The sequence below is a fragment of the Penicillium waksmanii genome (genome assembly GCF_028829765.1).
Source record: "Penicillium waksmanii strain IBT 27052 chromosome Unknown utg000002l:1.0-3326099.0:1.0-3328782.0, whole genome shotgun sequence".
Classification (NCBI taxonomy): Eukaryota; Fungi; Ascomycota; class Eurotiomycetes; order Eurotiales; family Aspergillaceae; genus Penicillium; species Penicillium waksmanii.
Genome location: NW_026643249.1, coordinates 29,191 through 42,123, shown reverse-complemented (window position 1 = coordinate 42,123; position 12,933 = coordinate 29,191). Strand labels below are relative to the sequence as shown.

General features: G+C 48.1%; 5 protein-coding genes across 5 annotated transcripts; 2 read left to right on the top strand and 3 right to left on the bottom strand.

The window, feature by feature from the left end:
* Nucleotides 1-1,211: 1,211 nt before the first annotated feature.
* Nucleotides 1,212-2,262, bottom strand: N7481_001669 (uncharacterized protein; the record flags this gene model as incomplete). Its single annotated transcript, XM_057260888.1, has 5 exons — nucleotides 1,212-1,402; nucleotides 1,458-1,774; nucleotides 1,838-1,941; nucleotides 2,000-2,155; nucleotides 2,221-2,262. 5 exons carry the CDS (start codon nucleotides 2,260-2,262, stop codon nucleotides 1,212-1,214), a joined length of 810 nt encoding a protein of 269 aa, XP_057125820.1.
* A 948-nt stretch (nucleotides 2,263-3,210) lies between these two features.
* Nucleotides 3,211-5,182, top strand: N7481_001668 (MDR family MFS transporter; the record flags this gene model as incomplete). The annotated part of the gene is made up of 5 exons (XM_057260887.1): nucleotides 3,211-3,451; nucleotides 3,512-3,707; nucleotides 3,773-4,001; nucleotides 4,054-4,772; nucleotides 4,836-5,182. Coding segments are annotated over exons 1-5 (1,722 nt in total), but the record flags the coding sequence as incomplete, so codon positions are not given.
* Nucleotides 5,183-6,022: 840 nt separating this feature from the next.
* N7481_001667 (NAD dependent epimerase/dehydratase) lies at nucleotides 6,023-7,348 on the top strand (the record flags this gene model as incomplete). Its single annotated transcript, XM_057260886.1, has 5 exons — nucleotides 6,023-6,286; nucleotides 6,388-6,568; nucleotides 6,641-6,813; nucleotides 6,873-6,972; nucleotides 7,050-7,348. The coding sequence occupies 5 exons, from the start codon at nucleotides 6,023-6,025 to the stop codon at nucleotides 7,346-7,348; spliced, it is 1,017 nt and encodes a 338-aa protein (XP_057125818.1).
* Nucleotides 7,349-8,365: 1,017 nt separating this feature from the next.
* Nucleotides 8,366-9,163, bottom strand: N7481_001666 (uncharacterized protein; the record flags this gene model as incomplete). The annotated part of the gene is made up of 3 exons (XM_057260885.1): nucleotides 8,366-8,794; nucleotides 8,845-8,959; nucleotides 9,018-9,163. The coding sequence occupies 3 exons, from the start codon at nucleotides 9,161-9,163 to the stop codon at nucleotides 8,366-8,368; spliced, it is 690 nt and encodes a 229-aa protein (XP_057125817.1).
* A 1,663-nt stretch (nucleotides 9,164-10,826) lies between these two features.
* N7481_001665 (short-chain dehydrogenase) lies at nucleotides 10,827-11,629 on the bottom strand (the record flags this gene model as incomplete). The annotated part of the gene is made up of 2 exons (XM_057260884.1): nucleotides 10,827-11,329; nucleotides 11,386-11,629. The coding sequence occupies 2 exons, from the start codon at nucleotides 11,627-11,629 to the stop codon at nucleotides 10,827-10,829; spliced, it is 747 nt and encodes a 248-aa protein (XP_057125816.1).
* Between the last annotated feature and the right edge of the window lie 1,304 nt (nucleotides 11,630-12,933).

Below are 12,933 nucleotides of genomic sequence, written 5' to 3'. Positions count from 1 at the left end.
GATCGTGGTGATGTCGGCCACGGTCGGCCACGACGACGCAAAAAAGCCATAAAAAATAAAGCAGCGCCTATTTGCTATCTAGGTCTAGCTCTAATGACCTCCATAAGGTCCGTAGGTGCGGTTGGTGGCCGTATATTGGCTCTGGTCGGTCGGTCGCCGGGGGATCGCCGGTCAACCTCACCACGGCATGCCCAGCCACCAAATCATCTAAAAAAGCAATAAAAAATAAAGCAGTATCTAATTTTATACGCCTATAGGCATAGCTGGCGGCTGTATATTAGCTATGATCGGCCGGTCGTGTGGAACGCGATCACCACGCGACCGACCGACTATAGCTAATATACGGCCACCAACTGTCACTATGGACGCTATAGAGGTTATCGGAGCTAGAACTGGATAGCAAGTAGATACTGCTATATTTTTTATTGTATTTTTAGATTATTTGGCGCCCAGGTGTGCCACCGCGAGGTTGACCGGTCGTGGTGGTCAACTCGCGACCGTGGTTACCACGCGACTATGGCCGATATACGCCCACCCACTATCACTATGGACGCTATAGAGGTCATCGGAGCTAGTACTCAATAGGAAATAGCTACTGCTTCCTTTTTTAACGCGTTTTTGAACGATTTAGCCTGCTATAGCAATATAAGCCTGACGATATCGTCAATATCGTATCGCAAATCGTATCGCAGGCCTCATATTGTTGCGATAAAATATCGCACATCGTATCGCAATAATTTGGCGATAACGATACGATATGCGATATGCCAAAATTCCTGCGATATCGTATCGTGTGCAGCCCTAGGTCCTGAGCGTTTGTAACACAGCTCCAGGGTACCAGCAACAAGTCATCATATTGTTCCTCTAGAGATCCCACTTACTTAGTGCAATTTTTAGCCAAGGTACGGATCTTCCGTGGTCCATGATGTACTTTACATGGGATACAAGAACAAATCAACATATTAACGTTCTCTGTCAGCCTTTAACACTTCTAGGTACACAGTGTGAGGATGCCCAGATACCCACAGATCAACGTACAGCGTGGCATACGATGCAATGAAGTAGTAGCGGTTCGAACGAAAGTAATAGCTTGAGGAGAATAAGGAGGAAGCTGAGATGGAACTAAGTACATGTAGGCGTGGATGCCTAGTGGATGCCATCTACGTCAGGCATAGACGAATGGTAACAACCCCACTTCGTTACACACAGTCTCAAAGGTACGGCTTAGATTCCGTATGAGAGAGAAAGACACCTGCATAGCCACCGTCAACAGTAGCCTTGTTCACGAGAGCCAAGACTGATTTGGCACTGTCTTCTGGCTTCATAGGTCCTTGGAAGGTGGGGGAATATTGCTTAAACTTCCCAAACATAGCCATAGCCAACTGTCCCTCCTCCTCCGTTTCTATCGAAAGGTTAGCAAAAAGCATTCCATTTCAGTTATCAAGACGACCACAAACCAATATTAAGACTGCCAGTGTCTACAGCACCAGGGCATATAGCCATGCAGAGTACGTCTTTCTCACGGTACAAGGCGCTGAACTTGGCTATCGCCATATTAAGGGCTGCCTTGCTCATTGCATAGGACGCGGCTTGGTAGATATCGGCATTGAGTGTCATCTCAGGGTCCGACATGCCCGTGGAGATGGCAATCACTTTTTTCGCCCGACCTTTCAGAATCAGGGGCATGAAAGCATTGAAAAGATGGACGGGGCCGATGGTATTGACTCGGAAGTGTTCAATCACATCTTGTTCAAGGGCTTTCGGATCGTGGCTCCTGTGGAGAGGTTAATACCGAATCAACAGACCAACGATCTTTGGCACTCCGCCCAGAACTTACAGAGTATCAAAGCCAACCAGCGCAGTCTTAGATTGAAGCGCGGCATTGGCTATGACATAATCAAGGGCGCCATTGGTTTTCTCCGAAACATACTGAGCTGCTTTCTACGAAATCTTTAGGTTAGTTTCGACTTCGGTTTTAATATATTGCTCATTAACTTACCGCCAATGCCACTGGGTCCGTGGTGTCGGCCTGAATGATGTGAATATTTGTCCGGCCGATTTCAGCGGCAACCTTGGACTCGACGGCTACTTTGTCGCGGACAAGGCCGAAGACGATATTGGCCGGATCTTCAGAGAGCTGGCGGACGAACTCAAACTAGACGATGAAGTATGTGCGTTAGTTACACGAGTCTTGTTCATGAAGAAGGGATGAGAGCGTACGCCAAGGCCACGGGAGACTCCAGTAACCACCCAGGAAGACATGGTGATGGTTGATAAAATTTACGAAGACTGAGGTGGGATCGTAGGATGATTCTGAGAGTTGATGAACCCAGAAGAGCGGCAATAGCGCATATATTTATACATCGATCTTGAGCATCGTTTGCTCGTTTTTGCTGATTTCAAATCCGTCATGATGTTACATGGGGGTGGGTAATTTAGAGTGGACCCTCGCTTTAGACATAGGCAGAGTTTAGTCCAGAATCTTAAATGAACACACTACAGCATTATAAATCACAAGTTATACATAGATTGGCTTCAATGACCAAATAGCAGGTCCACTTGTATTATCAATCTGCGTGTTTGCTAGTTTTGCTCTGTTTGCTTGAACTTAATTATAACCTTCCTTTGAGCGGACCCACACCGCTCTGCGGGTGGGTCACCAAGCAAGTTTATTTTGTATGTATCCTAGTTTGAGCTGTTTGTGCTGATTACTAAGGTCCAATCAACGTTGATCTGGGCGGGTTAAGCTTTGTTTGCATTATAGTTCATGCTGTTTGTATCGATGACGCCCCAAGGTCCAAACGGGTTGCTGCATAGTCCTGGTTTGTGTTGATTACTAGGGCCTAATAAACACCGATGAAATCATAAGAGAATTCAATATCTAGCTTACCAAGCGTTCGGTTTGCTCGGGTGCCGAACTGATTAGTTCATGTCCTGATGCTCCCGCCATTGAAGTATACCCCCCCTCCAAATGTCAGTTATCTCTATGATACCAAGGAGAGGATTCTGGCCGCCCCCGAGTCCCTTGACAAATACCGCATTTAGCTGCCCTATTTTTGTCCTAGCCCAGAAAAGGGCGGTTTTTAATCTCTATCTCCAGCCCCTGGTCCGAGTATCAGCCAGCGCGAGATCCTTATATCCCCCGACCTGCTTCTCCAGCGCGGCGATAAGCCCCTAAAGCTGGCACGGCCACGTTTCGCATTGTTGAGCCCTGCCCACGATGACGGTCGACGCACGTACCGACGCAGAGGTGACGCTCGACGCGTTAGCGCCGACTCATGCACTGGTGAAGCAGAGGGAAGTTACGGCAGAAGGCGGCGATCCACAAGTCCCTCCGCCGGCGGCCTACCCCGAAGGTGTGCCCTCCGAAGACGAATATCCCAGGGGACTCGCATTGCTGTTTATCCTTCTGGCGCTCGTCCTGTCCATTGTCATGGTGGCCGTCGATCAGGTGAGGGGCTGGATCTCATTCCCTCTCCTGCCGCCCACCCTCCGCTGACCCTCGACCCAGACCATTATTGCAACGGCCATCCCCCTGATTACCGACGAGTTCCACAGCGTGACTCAGATCGGCTGGTACGGGTCGGCCTTCTTCCTGACGTTTGCCTCGTTTACGGCATCGTGGGGCAAGCTCTTCAAGTATTTTCCCTTGCAGTGGACCTTCCTCGTCGCCGTCTTCGTCTTCGAATTGGGCAGTCTCGTCTGCGGTTCGTGTTTGCCGTGTTCCCCCCCAAGGGCTTTTGCCTGGCGATCGGCTAACTCCCGTCCATAGCGGTCGCCCCCAGTAGCACGGCCTTGATCGTCGGACGTGCCCTTGCAGGTTTGGGTGCGGCCGGCATTGCATCGGGCGCCTTCATCCTCATCGCCTTCCTGGCGCCCCCGGCGAAGCGATCTCTGTACCTGGGCATCGCAGGCGCTTCTTACGGGATCTCGGCGGTCATCGGACCCTTACTCGGCGGAGCTTTCACGCAGAGACTCAGCTGGAGGTGGTGCTTTTATATGTGCGTGTCTCTTTATCTCGCCTTGGGAATGGCAAGGGCTAACCCAAGTTAGCAATCTCCCCTTTGGTGGCCTGGCTGCCGCGACGCTTGTCATCTTCTTCAAGTTGCCGCCGCATGCGAAGCCGGTGCCGGCTACGTTCTGCGAGAAGATGCTTCAGTTGGATCCGATTGGCATTACTCTGGTCATGGGCGCGGTCGTGTGTTATATTCTGGCATTGCAGTGGGGTGGCCTCACGCGCGCGTGGGATTCCTCGACCATCATTGGCCTCTGGGTGGGATTCGGGCTGCTTCTGGTCGCCTTTGCTTTTGCTCAATGGTGGTTGGACGACCGTGCGATGGTTCCGCCGCGGATTCTCAGGAGCCGTTACGTTCACCAAGGCATGCTCTATGCGGCCGCCATTGCGGGGTCTTATTTCCTGACGCTATACTTCCTTCCCATCTACTTCCAGGTTATCGACGACGTCTCCCCGCTTGAGAGTGGAGTACGCAATCTGCCCTTGATTGTCGCCCTCACCCTTGCGACTATCGTGTCGGGCATCTCGATCACCATCACCGGTCGCCCGATGCCTTTTATGGCAGTCGGTGGCGCGCTAACGACCATTGGCGTCGGGCTACTGTACACACTCACAATTGGCAGTCCATCCTCTAAGTGGATCGGATACCAGGTCCTCACCGGCATTGGGGTCGGGCTGGGCTTACAAGTGCCCGTCTCTGCGGCGCAAGCGACTCTACCGCCGGACGACATACCGTCTGGGTCGGCTATTCTCGTCTGTGAGTTTAACTGCCATAATAATTACTCGTTGAGTTCTACCCTCTGATCCATCTATTCTATAGTCATGCAAACCATCGGTGGCGCCTTTCTCGTCTCCGCCGGAGAAAGCGCCTTCGAATCCACACTCTTGAAGCAGCTAGGCGCGACCGCTCCATGGATCGACCCGCTCCAGGTCATAAGCACGGGCGCCACGGATGTGCGGAAAGTGTTTTCCCCAGATGATGTGCCTTTTATTCTTCGCGCATATGTGCGTGGTATCCAGACTGCCTTGATTGTCGCCATCGCCGTGGCTGGTACGTGTACTATTATTGCTTTTGGGGCCAAGTGGGAAAAAATGCAAGCGCCGCCGAAGGCTGAGGAGGCTACGGAGGCCGAGGGTACCGAGGAGAGCATTGAATCTATAGAAGCTGGGTCAGATATATAGATACGCGAGTGGCACCCGATTGTGTGCAACTGGTGGCTTCCGTAGTTAGCCTGCGCGCTCGAGGGCTTTTCCTTGGTATACAGTCGTGTTCTCTAATTATCTGTGCTTCCAACGCACGTACACTGTCCCGTTGCGCCATTGGGGAGCCGCCATTCACATTACAACGAGCAACTAGCTCGTCGGCGGCGTGTAGATAACAGCTGAGCTCAATGTCACCCCTTCCGCCATAAGGTGCCCTAATATGTTAGCACGTGATACTCCTACCATTTTTAGACTAGTTCAATTTCAAGATTTGAAACGCCATTTCATATCTGATTTTAAGTGGCCAAATATCAGAATGTCGAAATCTGGAAATTTCATTTTGACTTCCGCGGCTAGTGCAAATTATGCAAACAGTGCAAAATTTGTTTCTATCAATCTAAAGATCAGACTGGAACGTTCTGATTTGTCGAAAAAAAGTCTATTTTTGGCATGAAAGTAGTAGCTGATAAATCAAACGGCGCGTTAAATGTGGATGTATGAGTCCGTGTCTCATTTCTCCGAATGGCAAAGTTTCGGAAGGCCGAAGCTCCGAACCTGGTCAGCATTCTCTAACGTGAGATCTAGCAGTCGGCGACTTATAACGTCACATACAGAACTAAATGATCATTGGATTATTGATGAAGTTAAAAAAGAACACAACAAAGTTGCCTTTTGGATAGAAAACAGTCAATTGCCGCATATTCCACAGGCTATTAAGTCGTGCATTTTGCCAAAGACGCGTGGTGTAATATCAACGTGTACGAACCACGCCTTCGTCAAAGAAATCACCACTGCCCACTCAAAATGTCGAGTCTTACTGGCCTTCCTACGGGATCCTGCATCCTTGTCACGGGAGCAAACGGTTTTATTGCCTCTCATGTTATCAACACCTTGCTACAGCTTGAGTATCGAGTGCGAGGAACGGTTAGGACGCCAAAGCCATGGCTTGACGACTTCTTCGAGAATAAATTCGGTCGAGGCGTCTTTGAAAGCTTTGTACTTCCTGATTTTGAAAACCCTGAGATGCTAGATAATTGCATGAATGGCATAGCCGGGGTAGTGCATACGGTATGTTTGTAACTTAAGCTTTCTCCTCAATCTGCGGAGAGAAGGTGAAAAACTCTTCGGTTCCATTCAGTTGCATATTTAACTAATGTGATACTTGATAGGCTTCTGATGTTTCGTTCAGTAATGATCCCGATGCTGTCATTCCTTGGGTCGTACGAGCAGTTGAAAATGTCCTAGAGGCTGCATCCAGACACCCTTCTGTCAAAAGATTCGTCTTGACATCATCCTCTGCAGCTGCTTTAATCCCTGTTATAAACCAGAAAGGGGTCAGAATTGATGAAGGTTAGCCCATCCTCGCATATTCATGCTGGAGGTTTCGGCGAGAAGAGCTAGTGATTTGACATTTCATTGCAGATACTTGGAATGAGGCTGCCGTAAAAGCCGCACGTAATCCCAATACGAAGCCTAACGAGAAAGCAGTCGCAGTTTATGCAGCTTCTAAGACTCTTGGCGAACAAATGGCTTGGAAATGGATTGGAGGGCACAATCCTCGTTTTACATTCAATACGGTCCTTCCGAACTTCAACGTATGTCTCGATTTTACTCCACCACCAGATCCATGGCTTATACAAGTATTTGTTTTCAGGTAGGAGAAATTCTTCACGAGAAATTTGGAGGGTCATCCATGGGAATGGTTCGAGGGATTTTGAAAGACGACAAAAGCATATTTGACTTTTTTATGCCCCGTGAGTTGTTTCCATGATCCCGATGATTAGTTGGAGGGGACGGGATAAGTGAAATACTAAATTGCTTAATGTACTAGAACATTACGTTGATGTTACCGATACTGCCCGGCTACACGCTATTGCTCTGCTTGCACCTAACGTCCGATCGCAGCGGATATTTGCATTTGCAGGTCCGCTGAACATGACTGACATTATCTCCACTCTCCGGGAACTTCGACCTGACCATCATTTCGATGATCCGAATCCAAACGAAGGCCGAGATCTCACGGACGTCACACCATCTGCTAAAGCAGAAAAGCTTTTGGAAGAGTTCTTTGGCCAGAAGGGGTGGATCCCTTACAGACAGAGCCTTGCCGATGGAATTTGTGATCTTTAGAGTTACCAGCAGAAAAGATCCGACTTCGACCAATAGGCACATCAGCATTTTTGAACCAAAAAAAGCGCTACTATATGGCAATGAGATATGCTAATTCCAAACCTTCAACCAGGTTTTTCCGTAATTTGTATTGCTGTTGAGTTATAACCTGTCGAAGTTGGCTTAACCATTGCCGACTAGTACATTTGACAAAACAAACGTTTCCACATTACTATTTGCCGATACTACTAGTATGCTGATAAGCACAACGAGATCATTCCGCATCTTAGCAATCTAAAGGGCCTACATCGTCTTTCGGCTTGCAACGCCTAATGTCAGGGTGCACGGTCAGAGGTACATTGACCTAGGAACCAACTACAGTCAGGCTATCAGGCAGGTGCATCAACAAGACGTAGCTCGAAGAGCTACAAGCCAATGTTTGCATTCAGGGATAAAGCTCGAGGGTTCAGGCGGTGGCAAAATTAGCTAATCAGGAAGTTAACCAGGGAAACCTCCTGAAACCTTCATTGTGAGTTCACACCATGATACGAGTGATGGCGAGCAGTGGTGACGATACTCAAATTCATCATAAGTCTACTAGAGCATATTGTCAGTCGCTCATGTACCATTGTTTATATAAAGCTGAGTGTATGCCCAGATGGACACTTACTGGTCCTAGATTGTGAAGTTGGTGCTTTCCCCTTAAGTTCGCGTTAGCATTGGATCAATAACATTTGTAAACCTCAACAGAGAGGCTACTCACACAGGATATCAGACGAATTGAGCATACTACTAGTATAATGGACTTCAATTCCTGTCGCCACGCAGGCCCAATTATTTGTTTATGTCGGTGGCTAGATATTGTGAGACCTTGTCTTCTTACAAAGTTCTACTGGCGAGAAGTGCCATGATTCTGAACCGCTTCTAACGAGACAATTGCACTCTGCAGAGCAATATGCAAGGTAGCACAACGATCCTAGTATCTATGATTATGTTCAAAGGTGCGATGGCTTGGAAAATCGCGGTCTGCGAGTAGCACTAGTAGCTAAGGGGCTCGCCAGCGTGCCAATCCGAAAAGATGCAAGAATAAGTCTCACCTGATCGATACACTGGTCGGGCAGGTTCCACTTCTAGGGTGCAGACATAGTGCATCTCAGAGCTAATGCTAGGATAGGTGCTAAGGCGCATGCAACGATGGCCCTCCTCCATCAGATCTATGAATGGCTTCCACGTAAGCCCACCGCCAGAATTAAAGAATACCGCCGCAAGAGCATAGCCTAAGTACTGCGTTGCCATCTGGTTCAAAGCATACTTCAGACTGTTCGAATCGGTGAGGTCTGTGCTAATGCCTACGGCCTGGCCACCGCCAGAGTTGATTTCCTCGACAATAGTCTTATAGCTATCCGGATTATGGGCCAGAAGAACCACGGAGTAGGCTTTAGCAAACTTTCTGGCGATGGAGGCGCCCTGTGCTGTTGTTAGCTATAGAATAAGGCTATAGACAAAGATGAACACACCGTCTCGGGACCGACGCCAGCAATGATTACAAATGTCTTGGAGGCTATAATTTGTGTTTTAGAGTTGCCGGCGAAGAGAGTAGTCTTTAAGTCAAGTTCCTGCTTTGAAGTGAAGCTGCCGAACTGGGGGATTATAAATCGTCGATTTCGGTACCGAAATAGCGAGCGCTTACAAATGCGAGGATCTTGGCCCCCAGGAGGCTGGTTGTTTTTTGGGGGGGAAGGAAGTGGAAAATATCATGGCAGTCGACAATGCACTCTTAACATCGCCCTTGGGAGATATCAATAAGTAGACTCCGGATAGAATAGCTAATGGCATTTCTAAATATTCTCCCCAAAAATGGAATATCAGTTTTGTGCAGCTCTGGTACAGGTTCATAAAAGTCTGTCTAGTTCTTCTGTACACCGCTATCGATAAGACAAAACATCAAGTTCCCCAACTTTTCCATCTACTCCAGAACTAGCTGCCCATCAGCTCTTGTCGCCCGATATGGACTGGCCAGGCCCCATTCTCAGTGATCTGTGCTCAATATGGTAAATTTTTCCACTTTGCCCAGCAGTATACAAGCCTAGCTAGGCCCCGCTAACAATCACATCAACGTCTATCCACGCTCCCCAACCCGCACCTTCTCCCTACCCTACACTCGCAACCACAGGCTGTGATGTCAATGCTCCAGCTTGCGCGATCCGGCCGCTTACCTACGGCGCAGTGGGCTAGCCATTGATCAAAACTTTAATTCATCACTGGCATCGAACGCATACTCGATCGCTCTTACAGAGAAATGGAGGATCGGGGGATCGAGCTTGCACTTATGATGCAGGTCATTATTTATGCCCGATTGAAAGTTAAGGCTCCGTGACATTCCCGTGGAAGAGAATACGTTCGTGTCTGTCGTGTCTGGTATAGTTGCTGACTCCAAGCTTACTGGACCGGTTGCCAATGAGACAGATCTACAGAAGGAATTGCAGGACTTGACAGCCTAGAAAAAAGTCGTCCTTGAAAGACATCGCCAGGCAGAACAAAAAGAGGAACAAGTGAAAATAAATAGTTCGGGTCAAGAGCTCTCACCATGCGTGTAATTCTTCACCTCTTAACGGTTCATAAGATCTCATGATTCGACCCACCCTCTATATATAACTAGGCAAAGTGCCACGAGCAGCTCTACAGTGCATGGTGTCTCTGCAATTGTCAGAGTTGCATGAATACGTCTACTATCACCACCATCTGCGCCACCACCAGAGCCAGAAGCAGTCAGGAGCTCAAGTTAGAAGGCCATTCGATATGGTCAGCACAGAGGTTCATCGCCTCACTCGGAGGTCACCGACCAAAACGATCGCTATGATAATTATCTTTCCTAATTATTCAGGTTGTCTTTGGTCTGTTTCCCGTGCTTGGCTCGAAAGAAGAGACACCAAATAAAAAAGGAGGGATGTAGGGACGTCAAACACAGGCACAGGAACTAAGCATCAGTTGTTTTGGAACACTTCGAACCAAAGAGAATTTTCCTACCTTTACAACCCCCACCGGTAGGTCGGTTATAGCGCCGAAGTGCTTCATCTTCTTCTATAGATCAGGATCTTCTTCGGGTGATAGAGGCATCGACAAGGGATCCCCACGAATCAAGATCAATTACGACTGAAGTAGACAGGCTACTTCGTCAACTGACGACGACATATGATACGCCAAAGTGATCGCATTACCTAGTTATTCACTTTCATACCATGATACTACCAAGGCAAACTGGCAGGGGTAGAGGAACCGTAATAGGTATGTCATTACGCAAAAATAAGTTCGAGAATGAATTAACGAGAACAAAGTTGTCAAATTGATTTTGAGCGAACCGGTATTTGCTCCGAGCACACGTTATTCCGTAAGCTAACAAAAGGAAAGCATTCGAAAAAAGACACGAAATACAGAGAAAATTCCAAAATGAAAAGGGCACAGGTTCCAAACGACATTCGCCATTTTAAGGAAGCAGGAGTCAAGTAGCTGGGAAGTGCTTGTATCCTACATCCTTGACAAAAGTCTGTTGCCAAGGACCTTGAGACTTGTGCTCTGCGAGCTCGGCATAGAATTTTCCATGTGCCTCGCCACTGATCTTAGAGTACGCAGGTGTCCCATCAGGCTTCCGCTCATCGGCATAATAGAATCTGCGTTTCGTCAATTTCAAGACTACCAGAGCGAAAGAAGGAAGCGCATACTTATAGCCTTTATCGGAGTATGCGGCAGCAGCAGAGCGAATGATGTGGGCCGTTGCAGATTTGCCCACACCACCATCCAGAAGACTTGCAATTGTGGTCTCGTTGAGTATATTGCCAGTGTAGATGAATGTCTTGGAGCTATGGTCGGGGAGTCTCTCGAAGCTTAAAGCCGCCTGTTGTGCAGCGACAAACGCACTAGTCGTGTTAACGTGCAAGTCTCGACTAAAGTCGGCCAAGGGAATAGACAAGGGGTCCGCTGGATTGTTCGGAGCACCGGCAGATGCTTCAAGGGTATCAGCGGGTTTTCGGTAAACGGGCTTCCATAAAGAACATGCTGACCATTGTAAACAACAACACTTGGCAGACCGAGCGATGCCTTGACTTTCGAAAAGATGCCCTTCACGGAATGGGGATCGGATAGGTCGGCGGAAATGTGAACCTGGTCCGCATTGCTGGCTTCTTCCTTAAGGCTCCTAGATGCAAGGGCAACTTTGTAGCCCTTTGCAGTAAAAGCCTGAGCCACATGCTGGCCGATATTGGGTCCCGAACCGAGAATGAGAATAACCGGAGTTGTACTAGCCATATTTGAGTTTGTATGAATTGATGAGAAACAACGACCTTGAGGCAGACATATAAGTCTTATTAGATTAGCTTCAATAATCAAATAGCAGTTCCTCTTATATTATCAATCTGCGTGTTTGCTAGTTTTGCTTTGTTTGCTTGAACTTTATCATAACCTCCATATGAGTTGACCCACACCGCTGTGCGGGTTGGTCACCGAGCATGTTTGTTTTGTTTTGTATCCTAGTTTGTGCCGTTTGTGTTGATAACTAAGGGCCAATCAACGCCCCAAGGTCCAAGCCTGTTACTGCATAATGAAATCATAAGACAATTCAATATGTAGCTTACCAAGCGTTCGGCACCCGAGAAAGCCCAAGCTTCTGGGCTTTCTCGGGTGCCGAACGCAATAATCCATGTCCCGTCCTGATGCTCCCGCCATTGAAGTATACCCGCGTCCAAATGCCAGGGGAGCGGTGAGGGCCTTCAACAGTCTAATCAAATTTCAGTCTAATCATAATTTTTCCCTACCTAGCAACTTTTGATACAATTTACAGCGCCATCCCCTGTCTGTCCATACAATAAATTGGCTGGCCGTCATCTCCAGTTACCTTTTCCTGCTCCCTAATTTGGCCCTGGCGAGCCCAATCATCCCGCTGCTGTTTCGCTTCCCGTGCCCACTTCCGAGTTTGTTTGGCTGCCTCTGCAATATCCCTTGACCTAATCATAGTATTGGAGTTCCTAACAGCAAGAACACCCCTTCTACTAACCTGGGGCCTAGATTTAGGGGTATTGGCTCGTTGCTAGTTGTTAAATAACCGAGTGAGCCCGGCAGATCCCTAGGCTGCCATTTCAGCTTAGGTAAACTACCCTCAAAAATCGCCTCCAAACGACGCTGTAATTTCGAAGGATCGCTTGTCGGACTATCTGGGAAGCGTTCTCTTGCCTTAGTAATTTTTTCCTGTAGTTTTGTAAGTGGTTTTGGTGGCGAATTGATTGAATTTATGAAAGGGCCGGTGGCTGTTCTGTATGATGCGGTGGCGTCGTTAACTGAGTTCGAGTTCAAACAAAAATACGGCCATGCGAACCCTAGGTCTTCTAACTCCATCTTATGTAAAAACACTTCGAAAGCCATGCTCATCGTCAACGGTCGTATTTGCAGATGTTCCATCCGACCCTCGTACAGCGACTACGCAAAAGTATAATCAAGGTGCTCCCCGCAGTCGTGCTTTTTGGCGTATCATTAATCACGGTCTATCTTCCATGTTTTGTTCGTCTTCAATTTTTCAAGGCTTTGGGTTAGATGACGCCTATATGATGCCCGCGATG